General features: G+C 33.4%; 1 protein-coding gene and 1 non-coding gene across 2 annotated transcripts; one reads left to right on the top strand and one right to left on the bottom strand.

Moving 5' to 3' along the window:
* Window positions 1-838: 838 nt before the first annotated feature.
* LOC121218891 (small nucleolar RNA R71) lies at window positions 839-945 on the top strand. The gene has a single exon (XR_005915373.1). It is a non-coding gene; the product is annotated as a small nucleolar RNA R71 (small nucleolar RNA).
* A 6,239-nt stretch (window positions 946-7,184) lies between these two features.
* LOC107901772 (biotin carboxyl carrier protein of acetyl-CoA carboxylase, chloroplastic) lies at window positions 7,185-17,258 on the bottom strand. The gene is made up of 7 exons (XM_016827919.2): window positions 16,820-17,258; window positions 10,600-10,653; window positions 10,338-10,504; window positions 9,935-10,253; window positions 9,763-9,834; window positions 7,587-7,652; window positions 7,185-7,476 (listed from the first exon to the last, which is right to left on the bottom strand). Exons 1-7 carry the CDS (start codon window positions 16,964-16,966, stop codon window positions 7,453-7,455), a joined length of 849 nt encoding a protein of 282 aa, XP_016683408.1. The 5' UTR covers window positions 16,967-17,258; the 3' UTR covers window positions 7,185-7,452.
* Between the last annotated feature and the right edge of the window lie 5,331 nt (window positions 17,259-22,589).

Raw genomic sequence — 22,589 nt, 5'->3', positions numbered from 1 at the left:
TTCCTTCGTCAATAATGGTGTCATTCGCAACTCCTAGTTGTTGAGTACCACTTCGCAATGTAATGGCTTTGCACTGTTCCTTCCCTTGAGATCAAGAACTCTTAGTGTCACTCAGCAATGCTCCTTGTTGTCTGGAATTCAATGTAGTGGCAATTTGCCCTACTTGGTTTTCCAAAACTCTTAAAAATGTAGCCTGGATCTGAATGATAACATCATTCTTGGCCATATACTCTTTCAATAAAGCTTTCATAGATGAAGAACTTGAAGCTAAATTTTGTTGGGCATTTTTTTGTGGCAAAGATTGATTGTACTCATGTCGTACACTCATGGCATTCTGTCGAATGTCATTACTGGCATTTCCCACCCCTTGAGTACTCCAACTGAAATTAGGATGTTGTTCCCCCCCCCCCAGATTGTATGTGTTGGAGTATGGGTTGTTGTTGTTGAGATTCAAATTCCCCATGTAATAAAATAAGGCTGGGATCGACGGGCATTCATCAAAAACATGATCTTCTCGACCGTAAACACATGCTAACTCTGTTGCTTTCATTTTTTGCACTGCAGATAACCTTTTCAATGTTTTAATCATATTTGTTAAAGATGATACCTGAGCTATTAGAGATGTAATTGCATCAAGCTCCATTACTTTTGCAACTCTTCTGCCAGTTCCAATTTTAGTAGTGGGGTATTGATAATCGTTAACTTCTATCCTTTCCAGAATTTCATAAGCCTCGTTGTATGATTTATCAAGTAAAGTTCCAATGGCAGATGCATCAACAATCATTCTTTTATAAGCATTCAATCCATTGTAAACATTTCCATTTACGTCCAATGTTGGAAACCATGCATCGGACATTTTCTCAGTAGCTCCTTGAATCGCTCTCATGCTTCATATAATGTTTCATCCTCTGATTGTCTAAACGATGTAATGCCGCTCCTCAACTTCACATTCATGTTAGGAGGATTATATCTTAGCATAAACCTCTAACACAGCACATTCCACAACACCATCGTACCTGACGGCAATGCATTTAACCATACTCTGGCACGATCACGCAATGAGTAAGGGAATAACTTCAATCGCAAGGCATCTTCAGGAACACCTTGCTACCTGAATGAATCGTAGACTTCCAAAAAAAAAATACTTTGTATTCTCTAGCACAGACCTGAAAAAGAAAATTCAAAACAACTAATTAAACTAAACTAACAAAAATTAAACAGATAATAACAAACTAATTTTTAACTAATATTGTCGATTCCCGGATATGGCGCCAAAAACTTGTTGCGTGTAAATATGTAATGCAAATGTGCAAGTGTACACGTCGATTCAAGTAATATAATAAAAATGAGTATCGTCTCCACAGGAATCGAAAATTGATTAGAATTAGTAAGTATTATTACTATAGATTTAACTAATGAAACTATACAAAAGAAACAGAGTATAAATTGATGAAAGGGGTTAATGAATGAACTAATAATATCAATTATAACTAAAAAATGACAAAGTAATCTAAACGTCGTGGCAATTCACAAAGAATAAGTAGAAAGTATTTCTGTTGTTGAATGATAAAAGTTGGAACTACTAATGAAATATTTTCAAAACATAATAATGCAATGGCAAAATTTTGACTAAACTAGTGCCCAGAAAATTACTACTACAGTCTACTTCTTTCGAGAGTTAGATTTTAGTTATTATTTTGAGTTTGTGTATGTATATAAGACTTACGAATGATAACCACACTAACGTTCTTCACCTGTACAGATTGCAGCTTCTATGTCTAGAGTGCTACGAATATTCTTTCGAGTACTCGCCTATATCAATCGATTAATAAAATGATGTATTTAATCATTTCAGATTCAAATCCATCTAGGAACATATCATGCAGTCAACTATGTCTAGAGCTTGCATGCATGCATGCAAAATAAACATGAATCGAATGAAACAATGATTTTAATCAGAACAATATCATGGGCATTACAGATAATTCAATATTCACCTAAATAATTCCAACCCAAAGATAATTAGCACATGGTTTGGCCAATGAAATCTGAAATTAAATCATTCATCAACATTCTTCCAATTTTATGAATCACAAAAATTAAAAACCAAGAAAAACAGAGGTAGAACTGCAGGAAGTTCTCACTGCACTCCAACTTCTTCTCAAGATTTTACGCAAAACTCAAGGCAGATTTCTCTTCCCCTTCTTTGCATCTATGATCTCCTCTTTTTAGCTTTTACCCCCTTCTTCTCTTCTGAATTTTCCACATAGTTTTTCCATACAATTTTGTTTCAGAGAGAGTAACCGCTCTCTTTCTTTTTCTTTTCTCCTCACAATCAGTATCTCTTTTCTTCTCTTCTCTCTCCTTTTATAGGGTAGATCTGGCCCTCTCATCACACATATTTTGCTCCTCTTTTTTAGGGTAATTTGTCTAGTACACTTAAAGTTGGCTGAGAGTGATGTGGATTGAGTGCTACATCATCTTCTTAGAATTTCCATGGCATTTCTGTTGGCAATCTATCCCACCATTTGCCATGGCAATCTTTCACCTCCTTCGTTCTCTTTTCCTTCTTCCTCTTTTCCTTCTTCTTGCCTATTTCATCTTACCTGCACCTACTACCAAAGACTACCAAACCTCTTTTCAGTAATTAAAAGTAACATAAATTTACAGTTAAAACACAATCCAAGCTTTAGTACGTAAGTCTCTAGTAATAAGTCTAAAATACAAACATATTTTCTTAATTACAAGCAAATACTTCAGTTTCGAGGCCTGAAATATAACTCTTTTCAAGAGTTATCAACCATACAGTGCCTCATAGGGTGCCATCTGAATGCTCAATTGAAAGTTATTATTATACACAAACTCTAATAGCGATAAATGTTCCTCCCAACTACCACGAAAATCGATTACACAACCCCTCAGCATATCCTCAAGGATCTGTATAACCCACATAGACTACCTATCAAACTGCAGATGAAAAGTCATGCTAAAGTCTTGTAATACCCCTAACCCATATCCGCCGTCGGATTAGGATTAAGGAGTGATACTAAATATTGAAACATTACACTTAACAGAATGAACCAAATATCAAGCTGTATATAAATATGTGTCTTGAATATGTAAATATATATATTTAAGACCCTAATTTATTTCACCTAATTATCAAAAACAATTTATTCGCCAAAAATATAAGTAATTAACAATCCACACTAAGTATCAATCATGCTTTATTAATTAATAATTTTATATCATTCAAACACTTAAAACATTTTAAGAATTAACATTTATCATTACATATCATATGCCGAGCCAATATTAAAACTACTATTTGCATACATTTATTTCATTAATAAATGATTAACTATGTAACATACTACAGCCATAAAGAACCAACCCTGTTTTGGACAGCAATTATTCAACAAATTGGACAGCAATAATCTGCTCAAAATGGACAGCATTATACATCAAATTAGACAGCTTAAATATACTCAAAATTGGACAGCATTATACATCAAATTAGACAGCTTAAATATACTCATAATCGGACAGCATTATACATTAAAATGGACAGCATCAATACACTCAAAATTGGACAGCATTATACATTAAAATGGACAGCATCAATACATTCAAAATTGGACAGCATTATACATTAAAATGGACAGCATCAATATACTCAAAATGGACATCAAATTTGGCAGCTTTAAATTGCTTTAATTGAATAGCATTATACATCAAATTATAACACAAAAATGTACCTACTTTCTCACTACCGTTATGTGCTCATATGACCTTGACAACTTGCACCATATTATACACTATTAACCTTTAATTTTGTACCTAATTTACATGCTTAATATGCATACACTAAATCAAACCTGTACCACACAATCGGTCATCACATCTTTAAAAAGAAAATAATTATTGAACTTATATCTAAGCCAAAAATATACATTATCTAAATCTAATTAATCATGCACATGATACATAAGCATATACCCCAAGTTGTCCATTAACTATATGTATCAAAATCAAATTCAAATAAAAAGAGATAAGCCATTTTCGCATGGCTTTTAATTACACTAACACATTGGTTTCAAAATCAACATTTTTAACTATGCTATACATGCCATATACTTGAAAACAATTTAGCAAAATACCAAAAGGAGACACCGATAGTGTGATGAACTTAGCTGACGATCCCCGAACACGTAGCGATCACCAAAATCTATACATCAAAACAATAATCCAACACATTGTAAGCTAATTTAGCTTAGTAAGTTACAAGCAAATAAACTCTACAATTTAACTTAACATCTAGAATAATATTTAACCAATTCATACTTCTAAATCATCTTACCTTTAGCTTACCATAGCATAATATAATTATTCACTTCATACTATGATTTAACAAAAATCAATATAATAACACAACTATAAGCATTTCTTCAACTTTAAGTACAAGGCCAAGTATATTATGCATTTTACTATCATAAAATATAATGAATCATCTTAAATAAATATGATTCCAATTATAATCACCACTTAGGTTTGATACTTACAAAAATTAATCTTGAATACCACCAAAATAATTATTACTCACTTTGTTACTCATGATTTCTCGATAAGTCAAATACTCGATATTAATAATCTTTCGAAAATATTTAATAAGTACGCACACTTAGTGCTTAATAATCAAACTCGCACACTTAGTGCTTTACATTATACTCGCACACTTAGTGCATTTCAATTAAACTCGCACACTTAGTGCTAATCTCATTATCGTTTATTTTTATACTCGCACACTTAGTGTTGGAGGTCAACAACTCAATACGATATATTTCAAAAATCGTATCACTACATATATATCAATTCAATTCAACATAATTACGTAGATGTTAAGATAATTTAAAACGACACAAATATGTGTGCTTAATAACTTACCTCGGATATCGTCGACTAATAAATCGGCTACTCAACTACCTTTGATTTCCCCCGATCTAAATCCGATTTCTTGGTTTCTTGATCTAAACATATTCAAATAAATCTCATTTAAACATATTTTCATTCAATTTAGTCTAAGAACACATAAATGAGCAAATTACATTTTTACCCCTAATATTTCACATTTTCACAATTTAGTCCTTTTTGCTGAAAATACAAGATACACAAAATTTGACTACACTCCTTAAGGGCCGAATATTCCTAGTGTCCATACAAACCCACACATTTCATTTATTTCACATTTTAGTCCCTCAAAAATTTTATTTTTACAACTTAACCCTAATTACTCAAATTCATCAAAAATTCAAAGACAAAAAGCATGTTAATCTTTCACATATATTTCATATTTCATCATCAGCTATCACAAGCTCAAGCATTCATCAATGGCATTTCTCAAATCATCAACAATTCACAAAATTAAGACATGGGTTTTGAAGTATTCAAAGCAACGATCACAAAAACGTAAAAATTATCAAAAACTAAAATCAAACTAACCTTGAATTGAAATCCCTAAGATGGCCGAATGCTAAAGCTTGAAGAACAAAGTTTCTTTCTTTTTGTTTTCGGTGATACAAACAATGAAGAAAAAAAAACTTATTTCTTTTATGTTTTAATGATATAATAATATAATATTATACTATTACTATTATAACTTTTATATTTAATATATAAAAACTATATATTAACTATCATTGCCGTCCACTATCTTTTAAAATGGGCTAATTGCCCTTTAAGAACCTCATATTTAAAAGCCACCATCAAATAAGCACTTTACACCTTAATAATCAAATTTCACATTTTATGCAATTTGATACTTTTGTCAATTAAACACATAAACAACAAAATTAATTCACGAAACTTTCACAAATTTAAATTCACACATCATAAACACACAAAATAATATTAAAATATTTTTTAGACTCGGATTTGTGGTCCCGAAACCACTATTCCGATTAGGGTCAAAATTGGGCTGTTACAAGTCTAGTCGAGTATCAAAAGCCTCATGCAACTTCTTCCAAAACCAAGATGTAAAACGAGAATCCCGATTTGGAATGATAGATACTGGTACTCCATGCAGTCTCACTATTTCTGAAATATACAATCTTGCCAACTTTTGCATATAGGTGATTATTATACATATTTTAAAATAAATAAAAAGGTAAATAACTAAAAAAATGAACAAATTTAAAATGAAAAAAAAATCAGAAGTATGAATTGAAGCAGGAGTTAGATTTGGGTGAGAATTTGGATTGGATGAGTTGGGAAGTAAATCTGAAAATTTTGCTTTTAAAAGTGACTCTGAATTTGATTTATAAGAGGGGATGAACAGTTAAAAATATGTACAAGGACATTCGAAATGGATACACCTTTTTTTCACTTATTTTTCTTTTTTGGTTTGCATGTCGTTATTTCATTGAGTACAATTTTTTTTAAAATAAAGTTCTTGAAAAAAATTTTGAAAAATCATAAACAAAAGTTAAATTTTATATTTTCCACAAAAATCGAATGATAATCTTCAATGAAAATGGTGTTTCATCAAGTTCAAGACCCTTGCACCAAGGAAGGTTGTGGTCTTTGAAAAATCAAAAGAAATCATGCAAAAATAATAAAAAAAAGGGACATGAAACTTCCTTTCCTTCTTTATGAGATTCTTTTTTTTTTTCCTAAATGAGGAAGTTTTGTTAGTTTTGGTTGCTAGGAAAAGCTATGAGAGTTGAAGAAATATGAAAGAACGTGAGGAGTTGAAGAGAGGAATTTTTTTTCAAAGCTTATTATTAAGAAAACTATTTTTTTCTATTTGAGTAAGAATAAACTCATAATTGAATAATGATTTTTAATCTAGTTATTAAATTTCAGTGTTTTTTTATCGTTTATTTGTTCACACTTCAGAAAGCTTTATAAAAGTTTTTAACTAGTCTGTAATTTTTTAACACAATTTTATAATTTTAAAAATATTTTTTAAATTTTTTATAATATAATAAAAGAGTAAGGATCAAACTGATAACAATTCCAAAGGTTGAGGGCTAAATTTATGATTATACCAAAATTTTTAACAAAGTTAACAGAGGGAACAGAGGGGCTGAATGAGCAAATCAAAAAGTAGAGGGGCCAATTTGGAGCAAATAAAAGTAGAGGACTAAATCCGCACAAATCGATAAGTACAGGGACCATCCTCAGAATTTAACCAATCCAGAACTTTCTTTTTTTTGAACCGATCCAAAACTTTAAATGCGTAAAAAAGGTAAAAACTACTATTCCCAACTGCAGCGATAAATTCTCATCACACGCAACTATTTCATTATCATTATGATAACAGGTTATTTGCATCTCTACCAAATCACTATCTCACAACAAAACAATGCCTCACAACGTTTACCAAAAAAAAACACAAACTCAACATGCCCTCCCTAGATTTTACTCCATCGTTTTGGCTTTGCCTACTCAGTTTCAAGGTTCAATCACAAATAGAGGCTGTTAAAGGATAACAAACAAAATGTCAGAGCAACAGGGTGAAATAGAATCAAATTGCTTCAAATTTACAATATATATTACTTGGAATCCAGGAAGTCCAGAATACTCACCATATCAACGCTGACTGCTTTGCCATCTTCTGCAAGGATCTCAACTATGGTTCCCGACTGATCAGCCTAAAGCAATAAGCATTTTTCAGTTATGAGACAGTTTGACAATTTCATAGATGGTGAATATAACAAAACATTCTCTTGATTATGGGGCCATATAACACATTACAGTCTGCCACTACAACAGCTGCAATTATGGGCTGTAATCACCAAAGGGAATCAAAATGCAGCTTTCTGGTTAGTTGTTGAGAGTGCTCCGATACAAAAAACTAATAGGTACCCATGCCTTCCACTGGCTGAATCTCAATTTGCCTATATTTGGCTACATCAGCTTTAATTAACCAAGTAGTTAAGGCAATAGCTACTCACAAATTTTTCCCAATATATGATACAACAGAGAACACAAAAATGCATGCAATGAACCTCAACCACTACCCATCTATTATAAAAACTGTTTACATATTCATAAACATGGTTTGGAACATTTTACCTTTGATGGGTAAATATCAAAGTTTTGTTAAGGTTAAACTATTATCAAGGAAGCATAAGCGGTCAATTCAAAAAATGGAAACATAACTGGCCATCTAAATGAAAACCTACAGCAGCGTCAAACACTAATAACCAGAAAGTACTCGTCAAACTAGCCGTTTTAGTTGGAGTATTGAACCTTTATGCCTTTCACATTCAAATATCCTAACCAGAATTAGAAACAAAACTCTTGATGTCAACTAAATGAATCTTTTCCTCCCATTTTGCCAATGTTAAAAGCATACTCTTAAAAACATGAAAAGAGCAATTGACTCGTAAATTTACCAAGGCACACGATACAGGAACCTTAGGTGCAGATTAGAACTCCTATTATCATTTGGGCTTGCTACCTCTATGCTAACCAGCAGCGAAAAGTACACGACATATGGAGGAGAATTGAGAATGAAAATGATGAAGGGTGAAGCCAAATGGAGAAGAGCAAATAACCACTTTTGTGTGGGGAATCCTGCAGCTTCAAAGATCCCATTTTGAATGAGAGGTATCCTTCTAAGCTGACATGGGAGGATGTTCTCGAGAATGGTACAATGATAGTACTGAGGAAGATTGAGAAGCGCCGATTTCATCAACTCCCTTGCAGCCAAAACAACCAGTCTCAGAAGAATTGAACAGTTTGAACTATGGAGGTGGTTTTCAAATTTTTATTGAACGGACTAAGGCAAATCTGGAGAATGGTGGAGAATTTCCTCTTGTATATGTTGGAAATGATTTCTTTCTGGTAACAGTTAATAACCAGGACGATTATAACTTTCTTTTATATGAAGGTTCTTGGATTGTTGCAAGACATTATTTGACATTTGGAAGATGGAAACCTTTATTCCATCTGATTAAAAAGATTATTAGCACAACAACTGTGCAGATAATGTTAGGATCAAGCCCCAACCCATAGACCAAAAATTATAGATGTAAGTTAGCAGGAACTTTATTTCCTTTTAAGCTTGTACTTTGTAGCACAGAACCCCATGAAATTTACGTGATACAGGTGGGCCTAAGAAATTTTGCAAGGAACACTTACTACCTCAACAGGTTGGGATGTCAAGCACCTGATGAGACTAAAGTGACCACTGGCCCCCATAAGGCAACAATCTCAGTCCACCCAAATCCCCTGGTGACACCCGAGAGACTGAACCTGCAACCTAGCTCTAATAACATCTCTAAGGATCAAGTCTCAACCACTAGACCAAATGCTACAGCTGTTAGTTAGCAGGGAATTGATTTTCTAAGCTAGCAGCACAAAAACCTGCGTGCAGACATGCTGCAAGCAGGCCTAAGGGGCTCTGCAAGGGACTTGGTATCCCAATAGTTTGGACCGTCAAGCATATGATGAGTTTAGGGTGATCTCTGCCTCATAAGCCAAAAGATACCTAGAAACCTTCATGAGCACATTTGTTATCAAATTCCAGTCTGTGTTGCTTGGAACACTCAAGTTTATTAAAAGACACTTCAAGTCTCTAAGAGCTTCAGAGTTTATTTCAAACTTTCTTTAAAAGTTCAGACTTAAATATATCAATATTATTCTACATCAGGAATATCGAAGTTCTAAAATAATGAGAAAAAATGTAAAGGAACACTAACATTTGTATGACTAAAATCATTATATCTTTTCTAGGCAGAAAGAATAAGAACTTACCTCTATTTCATTCATCAACTTCATTGCCTCAATGATGCATAAAACTTGACCCTTCTGCACCTTGTCTCCAACCTACAGATTGCATAAGTCCAAAGAGCCAAAGAGAATCAACTGCAGGATAGACATAATACCAATGGCATTAAAACAATAAAACCTAACATGGAATACAAACCTTCACAAATGGTGGTTCACCAGGAGCCGGACTTCTGTAGAATGTACCGGCCATTGGACATTTAAAAGGCGGAAGTGATGATTTGGCTGACTTAGAAGCAGCTAGGGAAGGTGCTGGAGTTGGGGCAGCAGATGCTTGACCAGGAGGAAGTGCAGGGACAGATGGGACAGGAGGCATTACTGGTGGTTGAGAGGGTGACTGCATCATCACAACTGGAGCTGCAGATGGTGGTTGCGGCAAGGCCTCCTTTTTCCGAATTACCAGTTCACAGTCAAGTTGTTTAAGCTGCAACTCCACAATATCTCGTGAATCAACTAGCCTAGAAGAAAACATATAATAACCATGAAATTGATCAACCTTAGGGGAAATGAAAAACAGCCAAAAACCTCTTAAAGAAACATACTTTACTAGACTTGAAACTTGATTAAGGAATTCTGCAATTGACTCTTCTGTGGCCATAGCTGGAGGAGATACATCGCTTGATGTCTTAGCATCCTTTGCTTCTGCTGTTGGTGCCCCTGATTTGATTGTAGGTGCAGCAGAAGCATTTGATGATCCATCTATGGCAACCTTTGAAGGCAACAGATGATTCCAAAAGCATGTTTAGGATTGAATCAAAACTTGGAAACTGATACTCTAACCAAAATCATTTAAAAGAGGTTTACCTCATTAAGTTGGGCTTTCACCACTGCTTTAGAGTTCTGACCATGTTGCAAACTCTGCAATGTAAAGACTAGAAACATTTTCAATTCAACAAAGAAAATCAGCAGTTAAAGTGCACTTGACAGAAAAACATAAAATTTCAGTTTTTCTTTTTATTATATGTCTATAATTCATAGCAAAAAACAAAATGTTTGAGAGCTGCACAAGTAGAAAGATGTCAATTTTCAACCATTGATGAGCCTCACACTCTCATATTACATTGCATGGATGACAACCATAATAAATAATGAGACTAAAAAACCAACTGTTTATATCCAAATAACTCCATTAATAGTGAGGTGAGAGAAAAAAATTCTTTTTAGACTTAATGAAAACCTTGGCCACATTATTTTGCAAGCAATGAAGAATCTGGTAACCACCAGTCAACCATGATATGTATAACTGCATGAATTTTCTTCACATAGTTTAGCCAATCATCGGAAAGTGTTAAATCACCACTGAGGAGTGAACTTAATTGCATTCATGAAAGCATTAAGAATGTCCTAAAGGAATTCATTTAACTTTGCATTGTAATGTATGATCACCATGTCTGCAAGTGGAGGTGACAGATTATTCTAAATGTTCGGGCCTGGTCCTTCTAACAAAACTATCCTCCTCCGAATTATGCAAAAAGTGTCAGCTCTATGCAATTAAAATTGCAGTAGTTTCTTGTCTCTTAGACATGTCCTTATGTTAAACAAGAACCATATTATAGTTTCATCTAGTAAAAACTACAACAAACACTAACTTATAACTTTATAGAATTATGGAATAAAATATGATAGACCTGGATGATTAATATAATCTGTCAATAAGAGATTTGGGGATTTCAAATAGGGATTTGGAGATAATTTAGGAGGTTAGGTTTTTTTTGCTATGTAAAGTCTTAATAAAGAGATCCCTAGCCTAGAATCAATGATCTCTATCAATTAAGGGAATTTCATACCTAATCAGTGGTGTGGTATGCTTCCCTATATATTATGTTGAACTTTTTCAGAATAAATTATTCTGAAAATTACAACCATTTGTTCCAAACTCTCTTATTTTGTCCTAAAGTTTCTAGTCTAAAACCTAACTTTTGTCCACAACTTTTTTTCCCTTAAATCCGCATGGTATCAAAGCTAGCTTAATTTTCTTTTATGGTTGAAACAACCATCGTGGAGAGAAAAATACTTGAGGCAGAAAGCTCCACTCTTGGTAGAATATACAGAACCACCATATTTCACAAAAGTGAAAATTCAGCCCATGTTTCAAAGGAAAATGAAGCTTAAATTAGCAGCAAGAGAAAACCCTAGTGTGGCTGTGCCTTTGAAGCACCAAATGAAGAGCAAGGGCAGCAAAATACTCCAAAATTGTCTCATTGTACAAAGGAACAACAATAGGACCTGTACAATACTTTCCAATCTCCACAATTCCAAGTAAATTCCCCAAATTCCTTATATTTTTTTGCTCAGAAAGGTAATTTTGTTTATGCACTCAGTGTTAATCCTAGCTAAACAAGTTCTTGGATCATAGATTCTGGAGCAACTGATCATACGACAAGCTACTCCGAATTGTTTTCCACTTACATTCCCTGAGTAGGGAATAAAAAAGTCAAGATTGTTGATGGGTCTCTCTTGACAATTGCTAGGACCAAATCCATTGTGATATCCCCATCTATAACCTTGCATCATGTCCTTCACATCCCTAAATCCTCTTGTAATCTTCTGTCCATTACTAAAATAACTAATGATCTCAGGTGTGGTGTTAAGTTTTACCCTTCTCGACATGAGTTTCAGGACATGGCCTCAAGGAGAACAACTGGCAGTGCTAGGGAAAGTGGAGACCTTTTGTCCATTTCTGATGATGTTACACTTTAGCATTACAGATTAGGACATCCAAATTTTTATTATTTAAAACACATTCTTCCTAATTTATTAAACACTAAAAGGGTGCCTTCATATCAGTGTGAGATCAGTGAATTGGCTAAACATTACCAATCATCCTTTCCCCCTAGACCTTATAAATCCTCACAACAAGTTATGCTAATTCATAACGATATGTTTTGAGACCATATAGGATTTTTACCATGTCTGGTAAAAAATGGTTTATTACTTTTATTGGTGATCATAATTGGTTTAGTTGGGTACACTTATTAAGGGATAAATCTTAAGTAAAATATGTATTTAAGCTTTTTCATACAATGATAATGACACAATTTGAAGAAAAAATAAAATTATTTAGAAGTGATAATGGTAAAGAGTATTTTAATAAGGTATTAGGGGATTTCTTCTCAGAAAATGGTATAGTACATCAAAGCTCATGCATTAACACACCCCAACAAAATGGCATAACTAAAAGAAAAATACCTTCTTGAAGTCACTAGGGCATTGTCGTTTACTAATAGGGTTCCTAAATATCTATGGGGAGAAGCTCCTTCGACTGCTACATACCAGAGGCAAAGAAAGTGGACTGGAACTTCTCAACACTATCAAAAGTATATACTTCGTTGTTCAAACCTCATTGAAGTTCTAGGTAATCCTCATGTTAAATCTATCCACATGAGTTTCCCTAGTTCTAAGTTAGTTCATTTTGAGTCTAGCATGAAATTGTGTTAAGTATCCTATCTCAAAATTTGTTTCCTACAAAAATCTGTCATGAATGTTCTTTGTGTTTTCCTCACATTCATCTAGTGTCCAAAATATTTACAATACACAATTAGTAGTTAAAGGGTTTACCCAAACCTATGGCACTTCTTATCTTGAAACCTTCGCACCCGTAGCAAAACTAAATACAACAAGAGTGCTACTAACAATTGCAACTGACTTTGATTGGTCGCTCCAACAACTAGATGTAAAGAATGCATTCCTCAATGGTAATTTAAAGGAAGAAATTAACATGGATCCACTCCCAAGTTTTGAATGGAAATATAGATCAAAGGTATGTAAACTAAAAAAGGCCTTTATGGTTGAAGCAATTACCAAGTGCTTAGTTGAGAAGATTTACTCAGTTTGTGAAGAAACAAGGCTATACTTAAGGATAAAAAGATCACATGTTCACAAAGCATTCAATTAATGGGAAGATAGCAGCTTTGATACTGTATGTTGATGATATTATTCTCATAGGAGATGACAAGTGAAATGAAGAGATTGACGAAGTGCTAAGCTTTTGGGTAAAAGTATCATGGAGGCCCTTGTATTAGGTGTCGGATTGCATTTTGCCCTCTCTACTCAAAAAATGGACAAATTAGTCCCTATATGTTAGATCAAAGAGCAAACTGGTCCTATTAAAAATTTCATCTATTTCTACTGCTAAAAACTGATCATTGTATAGCAGCATAAGATACATGCGATACATGTCACTGTCTAGTTATTCCATCAACGACACCAATTTTTAACAGTACAAATGGATGAAATTTTTTATAGTAAAGACCAATTAGCTCTTTGGTCTAACATACATGGACTAATTTGCCCATTTTTTAAGTAGAAGAGGTAAAATGCAATCTAACTCCTAATGCAGAGGCCTCCATGGTATTTTTACCTAGCTTTTGAGGTTGAAATCAAATACTTGGGATTACTAAAATATTTTCCTGGTATGGAGGTCGCTCGATCAAGGAAAGAGATTGCAATGCCACAAAAAGAAAAATATGTGATGCATCTACTTCAAGAAACTGGTATGAGTGGTTGCCCTACTAAGACCCTTATTGACCCAAATCAAAAACTTGGAGAGCTTGATTGACCCAAATCAATAGGGGAGCCCTAATGAACACATCTAAATACCATAAACTAGTTGGAAAGTTGATTTATTTATCACACAACCAAACATTGCATTTTTCGTATGCTTTGTAAGCCAATTCAAGCATTTCCCCCGAAGAACATCTTCAAGCTATCTACTGCATCTTGAGATACTAAAAAAACCCTTCCGGGAATGGATTATTTTTCGGAAAGAACAATCAACAAAGCATGAAGTCCACAGCAAGACCCATTACATATCGAAAAAATCAGGTTATCGTACGTCCGTCTGGGGACACTGGCAACTTTGATAAGTAAAAAACAAAATGTGGAGACCTGTAGTAATGCTGAAGCAATTTATAGATCCATGGCACATAGATTGCAACATGATGTGGCTTAAACATATTTTGGAGGACGAAGACTTGTGACTATGAGAAGCTATATTGTAACAACAAAAGCAGCCATTAGTATTGCCTACACTCCAATCCAACATGTCAAAAGAAAGCATGTTGAGATTTATAGGCAATTCATAAAGGAAAATATTGAGATTGGAATATTTTGTATGTCATTTATCCCTACATCACAATAAGTTAATCTGGTAGAATAGATGATAGAACAAATTTATGATGAATCTGACACAATAGACTTTATTAAAAAGGGCTAAAACATTTATCAGATTTAGATGTCAACAATTGGTTAATAATACATAGCAATAGCTTTTTACAATCTGTAGTGGCCTACTGAATTTGGGATTGTAATCCTAAATAGCAACCCAACAAATAATCTCGTGATTCTAAAGGGCAGCTCCTTTCCACAAAAAAGTTGCATGATTGTTTTTCATTGTCAGCAGGGCCTAAAGGACATTATACTCTAACAGTAATTTCCACTACGGCATAGTATTCTAAAATAGGTCATCAAGCATTTTACCTTGTTATGGGATTTAGCACTTAACATATAACTCAGATTTTGGTCAAACTTCCAAGAATGAAAAAGATTAAAATTATTTTAAAACTAGTATTAGTTATAACTAAGAAGGCAATGAGGCTCATTTCCTAGCTGCCGGAAAAAAGAAAATTCCATTAATCCTACTAATCAGAAAAGCTTTTATCCTTTAGAATGAATTTTTGCTTAGTAAAGCTTTGGTTTCCATCCTTTGGATTTCCACACATGATACCTCAGTTTATCTGAAGCATCAAAGCCAGTTGCATATCTATAAATTGTCAATTTCCTAGCTTGTATATTTCCTTTAACTCCCATGCACAGAGCTAGTTTCCAATCTTTATTTAGTTTCATATAAACTCTTACAAAACGTATTTGGCTTAAATTACAATTTACTATTATCCCAAAGAAAACCTGAAACTTACAAGTTGTATTATCCAAAAACAAAAAGAAAACAGAAAATAACAAGATAATATTTTTAACATATGATATATGAGAGAACACTAAGAAATACTTAGTTTATGGTTGTAAATGTTATGGTCCAGAGGTTCAGCCTAAAATGGAATCAGTAGAACATAACCCTTCATTCCTCTACTTATTCATAAAACTCTTCTATCACAAAAAGGTGCACAGTTGACCAGCAATGAAGAAAACTGCACTTCTAGCGCAAGAAACATATTGTTTCACAAATAAGAGACTCATGCAAATGAAAGCACAGGCATCAAACATTCAAGTCTTTTGCTCTTTCAGTGAATGATGACAGAAAGATCAGACCATGCTGTGACATGGCAAAAATTACTTATTGTTGTATAAATATTTTAAGAAAAAAAAAAGGAACGAATTTCCTTGCTTTCCTCCCCCTACCCCTAGCTTCCTATCTATTCCTATAATATCGGATAAACTAATTTTTTATTTCTAGCACAATACATGGAAGAGAAATGACCAAGAAAAAAAAACCCATCTAATTACAAACTCAAAGAGAAACAAGCATTCCATCTTCCTTCTGGACACTTGCTTTTACTTTTCCAAAAGTTGCTGAAAGAAAATTCATGTTTGGTTTAACCATGGAGATAACTAAAATGTCGCACACATAAACAATTTTCAATTTCACAACGGGTAAAATAATTTGTAATTCGTTAATGTAAATAAGTTTCTGTATCCAATAATAACAAAAAAAAAGCCTAAAATACGAGGCCAATATGCAAATAAAACAGCATTGAACACATTTATAAAAGCAAGAAAATTTAAATGCAAAGATAAACAAACATCTTCTCCTCTCTTTGCTACTAAATTTAACAACAAAAAGGCAAGGATTCAAGCTTAAATTTGCTCAAACAATGGACATCACCAATTTACACTCTGCTTCTCTCATAGCAACAACAAAAAAGAGAAAAATCTAAGCAAAGATTCACAGAATAAATATATTATCTCTTCCTAGTATGGAATTTGGCATTAACAGATTGAAAGCAGCTAAAAATGCATACTAAAGAAATAAAATTACAAAAAGGGAGAAAATTTAGAAGGATGTAGTTACCTTGGAGAAGAATCGAAGGTTTAGCCTCGAAGAAAAGCGAAAGGAGACGGTGGAGAGCTGAAGGTTAGTGGAATTAGGCAAGGCAGTGGTTGTTTTAGCAACGGAAGCGAAGGCAGCGGAGGGTGTTGTTGAGAGTGAAGAGGCCATTTATTTTTCAATCGACAGAGAGAATAAGAAATGAGATTGGATTTGTAAGAGAGAAGAACTTGAAAGGAAATGAGAAAGAGGATTTAAAAGAGTTACAGAGAAGAAATAAAAGGAAAGGGTTTTGGGGAATCCGTCGAGGAGGGGAAGAGAGGAGGAAACTGGATGAGTTAGTCGATGAAATTGAAGAGAGACGATAGTAGAAAGTGAGGTTCCAAAGTGCGGGATTGGATTAGACTTTGGCCGGCTATTCGCTCCGTTCGATCTCATTCAATTTGGTTTTCTTTTTTTCTTTTACGCGACTCTTATTGGATTAAAGGGGGTAAAATTGTTAGACAAATTAATTTGTAGGGTAGATTAACTAGTAAATTGATTGTAACACCTAAAAATTTTTATTAGACACATGACATTATTCAAGAAGCAGATATAGTGAATTGACTAGAAATTTAAAAAATGAGTTAGATAAATGATTCTTTTGAAGGCAAAGTTAATATTTGATATGGAAATTGAAGCGGATATAGTGAATTGACTAGAAAATTGAAAAATGAGTTAGATAAATGATTCTTATGAAGGAAAAGTTAATATTTGATATGGAAATTAATGAAAAGAATTTTTTAAAGTTGAGAATGTGACCAAAAGGATCAAATCACAAATTTTAAAAAATTTGAGGACTAAAATACACATTTAACCAAAATGAGAAAATGACTTATTATTGATTATTTGGTAGGGAATGTATTGGCTTGTAAGTTAGTAAGATAAAAATCACTTTTGGACAAAATTGGAAGACATTCAAAAGCTAGATGGAAAAATTAACAACTTTACCTAGAAAAGGGTAAATATGTAATTTTTTATATCCATGCATCCATATTAAGATATAAATGTGAATTATTAGATTTGGATATGATAAATACTATTATTATGAAGAAATTGAGTTTTTAGGTAAAAGGGGTAAAATGGTAATTTTACCACAAAAGGACATTTTAATCTTTTTTTGAAGATTTCATGATGAAAATATTAATTAGATAAAATATTTGATAATTAGAATTGTTATAGATCATTATATTGTACTAATGAAATGGCCTACAACTTGTTAAATTTGGACTTAAACATGTGGAGTTAGGCTTTTGGCCAACTTGATGGATATCTTTAAAGAGGAAATAGGGGGGAAAAACCCCATTCATCTTTCCCCTAGCCGGCCATCCCTTCCATAAAGGCTTTCATCTTCTCCTCTCACTTTCCCTTACTTTTTCTTTAATTTTTCTAAAAAAACACATGGAGAACCATATCATGAACCCTCTTCCACCTTTAAACCACTAATTTTTAATCTAGGGTTTCATGGGTTTTAGTGAGAGAAAACTTCATTAACATAAGAGATGATGTTTTTCCAATCTTCAAATCCTATAAATAACCTCTCCCTCTTTCTCTTCTTCCTTGAGGCATCATTTATTTCTCTTCTATTATTCCAAACCTATATTCCACATCGGTTAATGAACTATCTTTGTTAGCAACAACTCAAGCAGGACTAAATTTTTATCAGCCACTAGATTTACAAAGAAATGCTAAAGTGCATACGGAGCTGCAAGCAAAGTATGTATTTTATGCATTTGATTACCGCTCTACGCCACTAAGCTAAAGCTTCTATGTCTCCAATCGAGTCATTCACAAGACCTACTAGGAGCATGATTGGGGACAACCTTTACGACCAATTCGTTGAGCTCCAACAAAAACAAAACCAGGATAATGAGCAATGAACTAAACATAGGAGCGATCATCAAGGGCCGACAAAGAGAAAAAGTAAAGCTCACATGTCAAAGATGACGGGACTCATGGGCATGCCCGTCTCGAAGTGGCAGACATGATGGATGTAAGATATGGGAGACATTCTGATTCACTTTGCGGAACATAATAGATGGCCAACACTTACACCACTCTCAGACATGTTCAAGCGATTCCCACTGCCGGGCGAGGAGGGCGCCAACAAAGAAGAAAAAGAAGATGAGGAGGAGGCCCTGCTTGTGCCACTAGATTGTGAGCGAGTATTTCGACCAGACTGTCATCGACGAAGGGCGTGGTGATCCATGACCCGAGCTATCACAATCAGGCCTAGACTTCGAGAAGGTGGGGTACTGAAGCGTCGACGGGGGTGAATGAGGCAAAGCACCAATTATGGAGGAGTCGAAATCTAAAAATTTTTAATTTTTATTTTGGGTTTATATTTTTAAGACTTATTTTAATTATGGATGCTCTTTATTTTTTAGATTAATTAGGATTTTATTTTATTATATGTATAATTTGTGTTTATTTTTTCTTTGTAGGAACCCCATAGTTACGGCACTACGATTGTGAGCCAAAATCGAAAGGATTAGTCCCGCCAATTGTATCGCACATATCATGCCAATCGAGTAACCTCATTCCTTAATATTTTTAATTACATATTAAGGACAATGTGTCGATAAAGTGGTGGGAGTGACTTAGGAAAAATTTTCAATTTTTTCCATTATATTATATTATTTTATTTCTTTAGTTTTTTTTATTTTTAATTGCATGTTTCCTATGTGCTTGAGCTTGTAGAAATACAAGTGATTAGTTAGAAGTATATACCTAGGTTGTTTGTATAAACTGTAAATTTAGCCTAAAATTAAATAATTTAGGTTGTTTATATTTAGACTAATTAGTTCAGTATATTAAACTGTAAATAGGAAAAAGAGATTAAATATATTACGTGATAAATGTAGATACAAATAGGTACTTATATTTGTAGAAGTATAGGATGTTCGAATTAAGAAGAAAATACTTATTAAAATCCATGGTTATTGAAACAGTACAGTATGACTAGTATAACCCTTATAAAAAAGTGCCAGAGAAAAATCTCAATCGTATTGGCACAAATAAAGGAAAATAATCATAAGGGATTATCGGGGAAATATTATTGCATTGGAGTTCAAAGCATGGATAAAAAAATTGAAAAAAATATTTGAACTGACTATACCCTGCAAAAAATAAATATTATATTCGTATATACATGTTGATGGAGATCTATATTTAATTTTCTTTAACTTTTTTACTTTGTAATTTACTGAACTAATCTATTTAAATGTAAATAGTTGTAAATTGTTTAAATTTTTAGCTAGAGTTATATATTTAGACAAATTTTCCTATTGTCGGTGCTCCGATCTAAACTCATGTATCAAGTCGGCTTAAATACACTGTTTAGTTATACTTTTTATTTTGTTTTTGTTTAGTTTGCTTAAGGACAAGCAAAGACTTAAGTGTGGGGGTATTTGACCTAACGTCAAATGTAGTAGTTAAGTCGAGTCAATTTCGCACTTAAGGAGCTTGTTTTCTAGGCAATTTTAGTATTTAATATTGCATTTTTAGTATTTAGGACTTAAGATTAAAATTTAATAAAAATAAGTATTTTTAACAAATTTTATGAGTGTTGATGACCTATTAGGTCGACATGGGCCTTAGGTAAGGTTAATTTGTGTATTTAAGTGTGCATGAGGCTTAATTTTAGGCCCACATGATGTATGAACTTGGGATGAGTGATGCACAAGCTTCTCGGGTGTGAAAGCATGACAAAAACGTCCAAAGCCACAAAATGCCTTGCGTGGCACAACACGCAATGTCTATGTTGCAACACACACCATGTGTGTTGAGCCATAGTAGCCTGTGTTGAGCCATAACCTAAACGTGGGCTACAAAAATGATGACATCGACAATCGTATTTTGGAAAATTTTTAGAGATTTTATTTCTTACATGCACCCAAAGTAATTTAGCCTATAAATAAGAGGCTTCTGTACACAAATTAGGGGGGATCTTATTAATCAATCCATCAACCCATCTATCAAACACAATTTTTAGTTTTCTTGTCTTTTGTGTTTTAGTCGAAAATTTTCTATTTCGATTTGTAGACAATAGCGAACAAAGATTGCTCTAGATTCGTGCTTCAATATATATATTCATGAGCATTCTCTCTACTTTTCTATTTTATTCTTTTATTTGTATTTTGTTAGCCTGATCAACTAATGTTTGTATAAATATTAGAATAAATCTTGTGCTTTATTCATATCTTGCATGTTTTGATCATTGAACTAATTAATTAATCATGTCATTAATTAACAAAAGAATAAGGGTTCATAATAGGATTAGTGGGTATATATTATATGTGTTCCTAAACCCTAGGCTTGATAACCCTAGGAAGTTATTATAGGAGAAACGAGATCGTGAGATAAGTTGAATCGAGTAAATCATAGTTGATCCTGGCAGAGAAAGTAAGGTCAGGAGATAAGTGAGTATTCACCGATTAATTAATTAGTAGAGGCTGGGAGGTAATACTAGTTAATTAATAACTAATTCATATTAAAACCCAAATTATGAAATTAGTTAATCTTCTATTTATTAATTAGGGATTTAATCATCATAGGCTAGAGGCTCGCGTTCTTGACACTAGGAATAGGAAAGTCCATTAGGTTAATTTAGGTTTGTTAATTTAATTAGTTTAATTAAAATATTGATTTGGATTAACACTATTAATTCGTGACTCGATTATATTAGTAATTATTTTATATAATTAATTTAATATTAATTTCTCCAATCTACAACCCCTTGGGTACGATCCTCGGAATACTTATTAGTGTTTCGTTGTAAAATTTACTATATTACAATTAGACTCGTACGCTTGCGGACACTGCCGATTTAATTTAATATATTTTTGATGTGATATTTAACTATAAAAAAACACGTTTATAGGCATTCAACTGCCATGCCATAGGCGCATTTGGCGGATACGTGACTTGTGGATTTCACTTGGCGGATACTTGATTTGCGAACTTCGCTTGATGGATACTTTCCCCTCTTTCTTAACAGAATATCAAAGGTTTTCAGAATAACTCGTTTGAGATGCTAACACGTGTTACACACAGATTGGACTCATTGGATGATTTTCTTACAAATTTTAATAACCTAAAAATTCGAGAGGACGTTCAGTTTAAAACTTGAATTTAAGGAAGTGGAATCATTACTTACCCCATTTACTTTTATTCCTAAAATTTCTCTCTTGCAAAAATTTAATTCCCTAATCTCTTTTTCAGTCTAATCATTTTCTTCTACTTTTTTATATTCTTACTGTTGGAGTGTATCTTTTGCTTTCTTTCTAGTCTTAAATCATTTCCAAAGGTAACTTTTTGCTCTTCATTTTTCCTTTCTTTAAATACTATAGCCATAATGCTTAGCGATAGAAGGTAGAGTACGAGGTCATGGTGGATGGATTAATCGGGGTCATAGAAGTACTTTGACCAATGAGGGTGGTGAGGAGCCCTGAAATGGTGCTACAGCTGGCCATTCGAGCAATCCGACTAGTGAACTTCTCTTACAACTTCGAAATCGTCCAGGGAGAGAGATGATTAAGTGATACATAATGGGATTTCATACTCCTCTTTATTTGTTGAAGGTCGGTTTTCATCTCCCTTTTTTTGCATAGAACTAAAGGAGTATGGGATTGCACAGAAGCAACTTGTTGGCCTATCTTGGACTTTGGTAGCCTACTTCATAGGTTGCTGTATTTGGGAAGAGCCACCCATGTTCAACGTCTTCCAATATTTTTATCAATTAATGGTCATCACT

Source organism: Gossypium hirsutum, chromosome D06 (genome assembly GCF_007990345.1).
Source record: "Gossypium hirsutum isolate 1008001.06 chromosome D06, Gossypium_hirsutum_v2.1, whole genome shotgun sequence".
Taxonomy (NCBI): Eukaryota; Viridiplantae; Streptophyta; class Magnoliopsida; order Malvales; family Malvaceae; genus Gossypium; species Gossypium hirsutum.
This window is presented reverse-complemented; position numbering and strand designations above follow the sequence as displayed.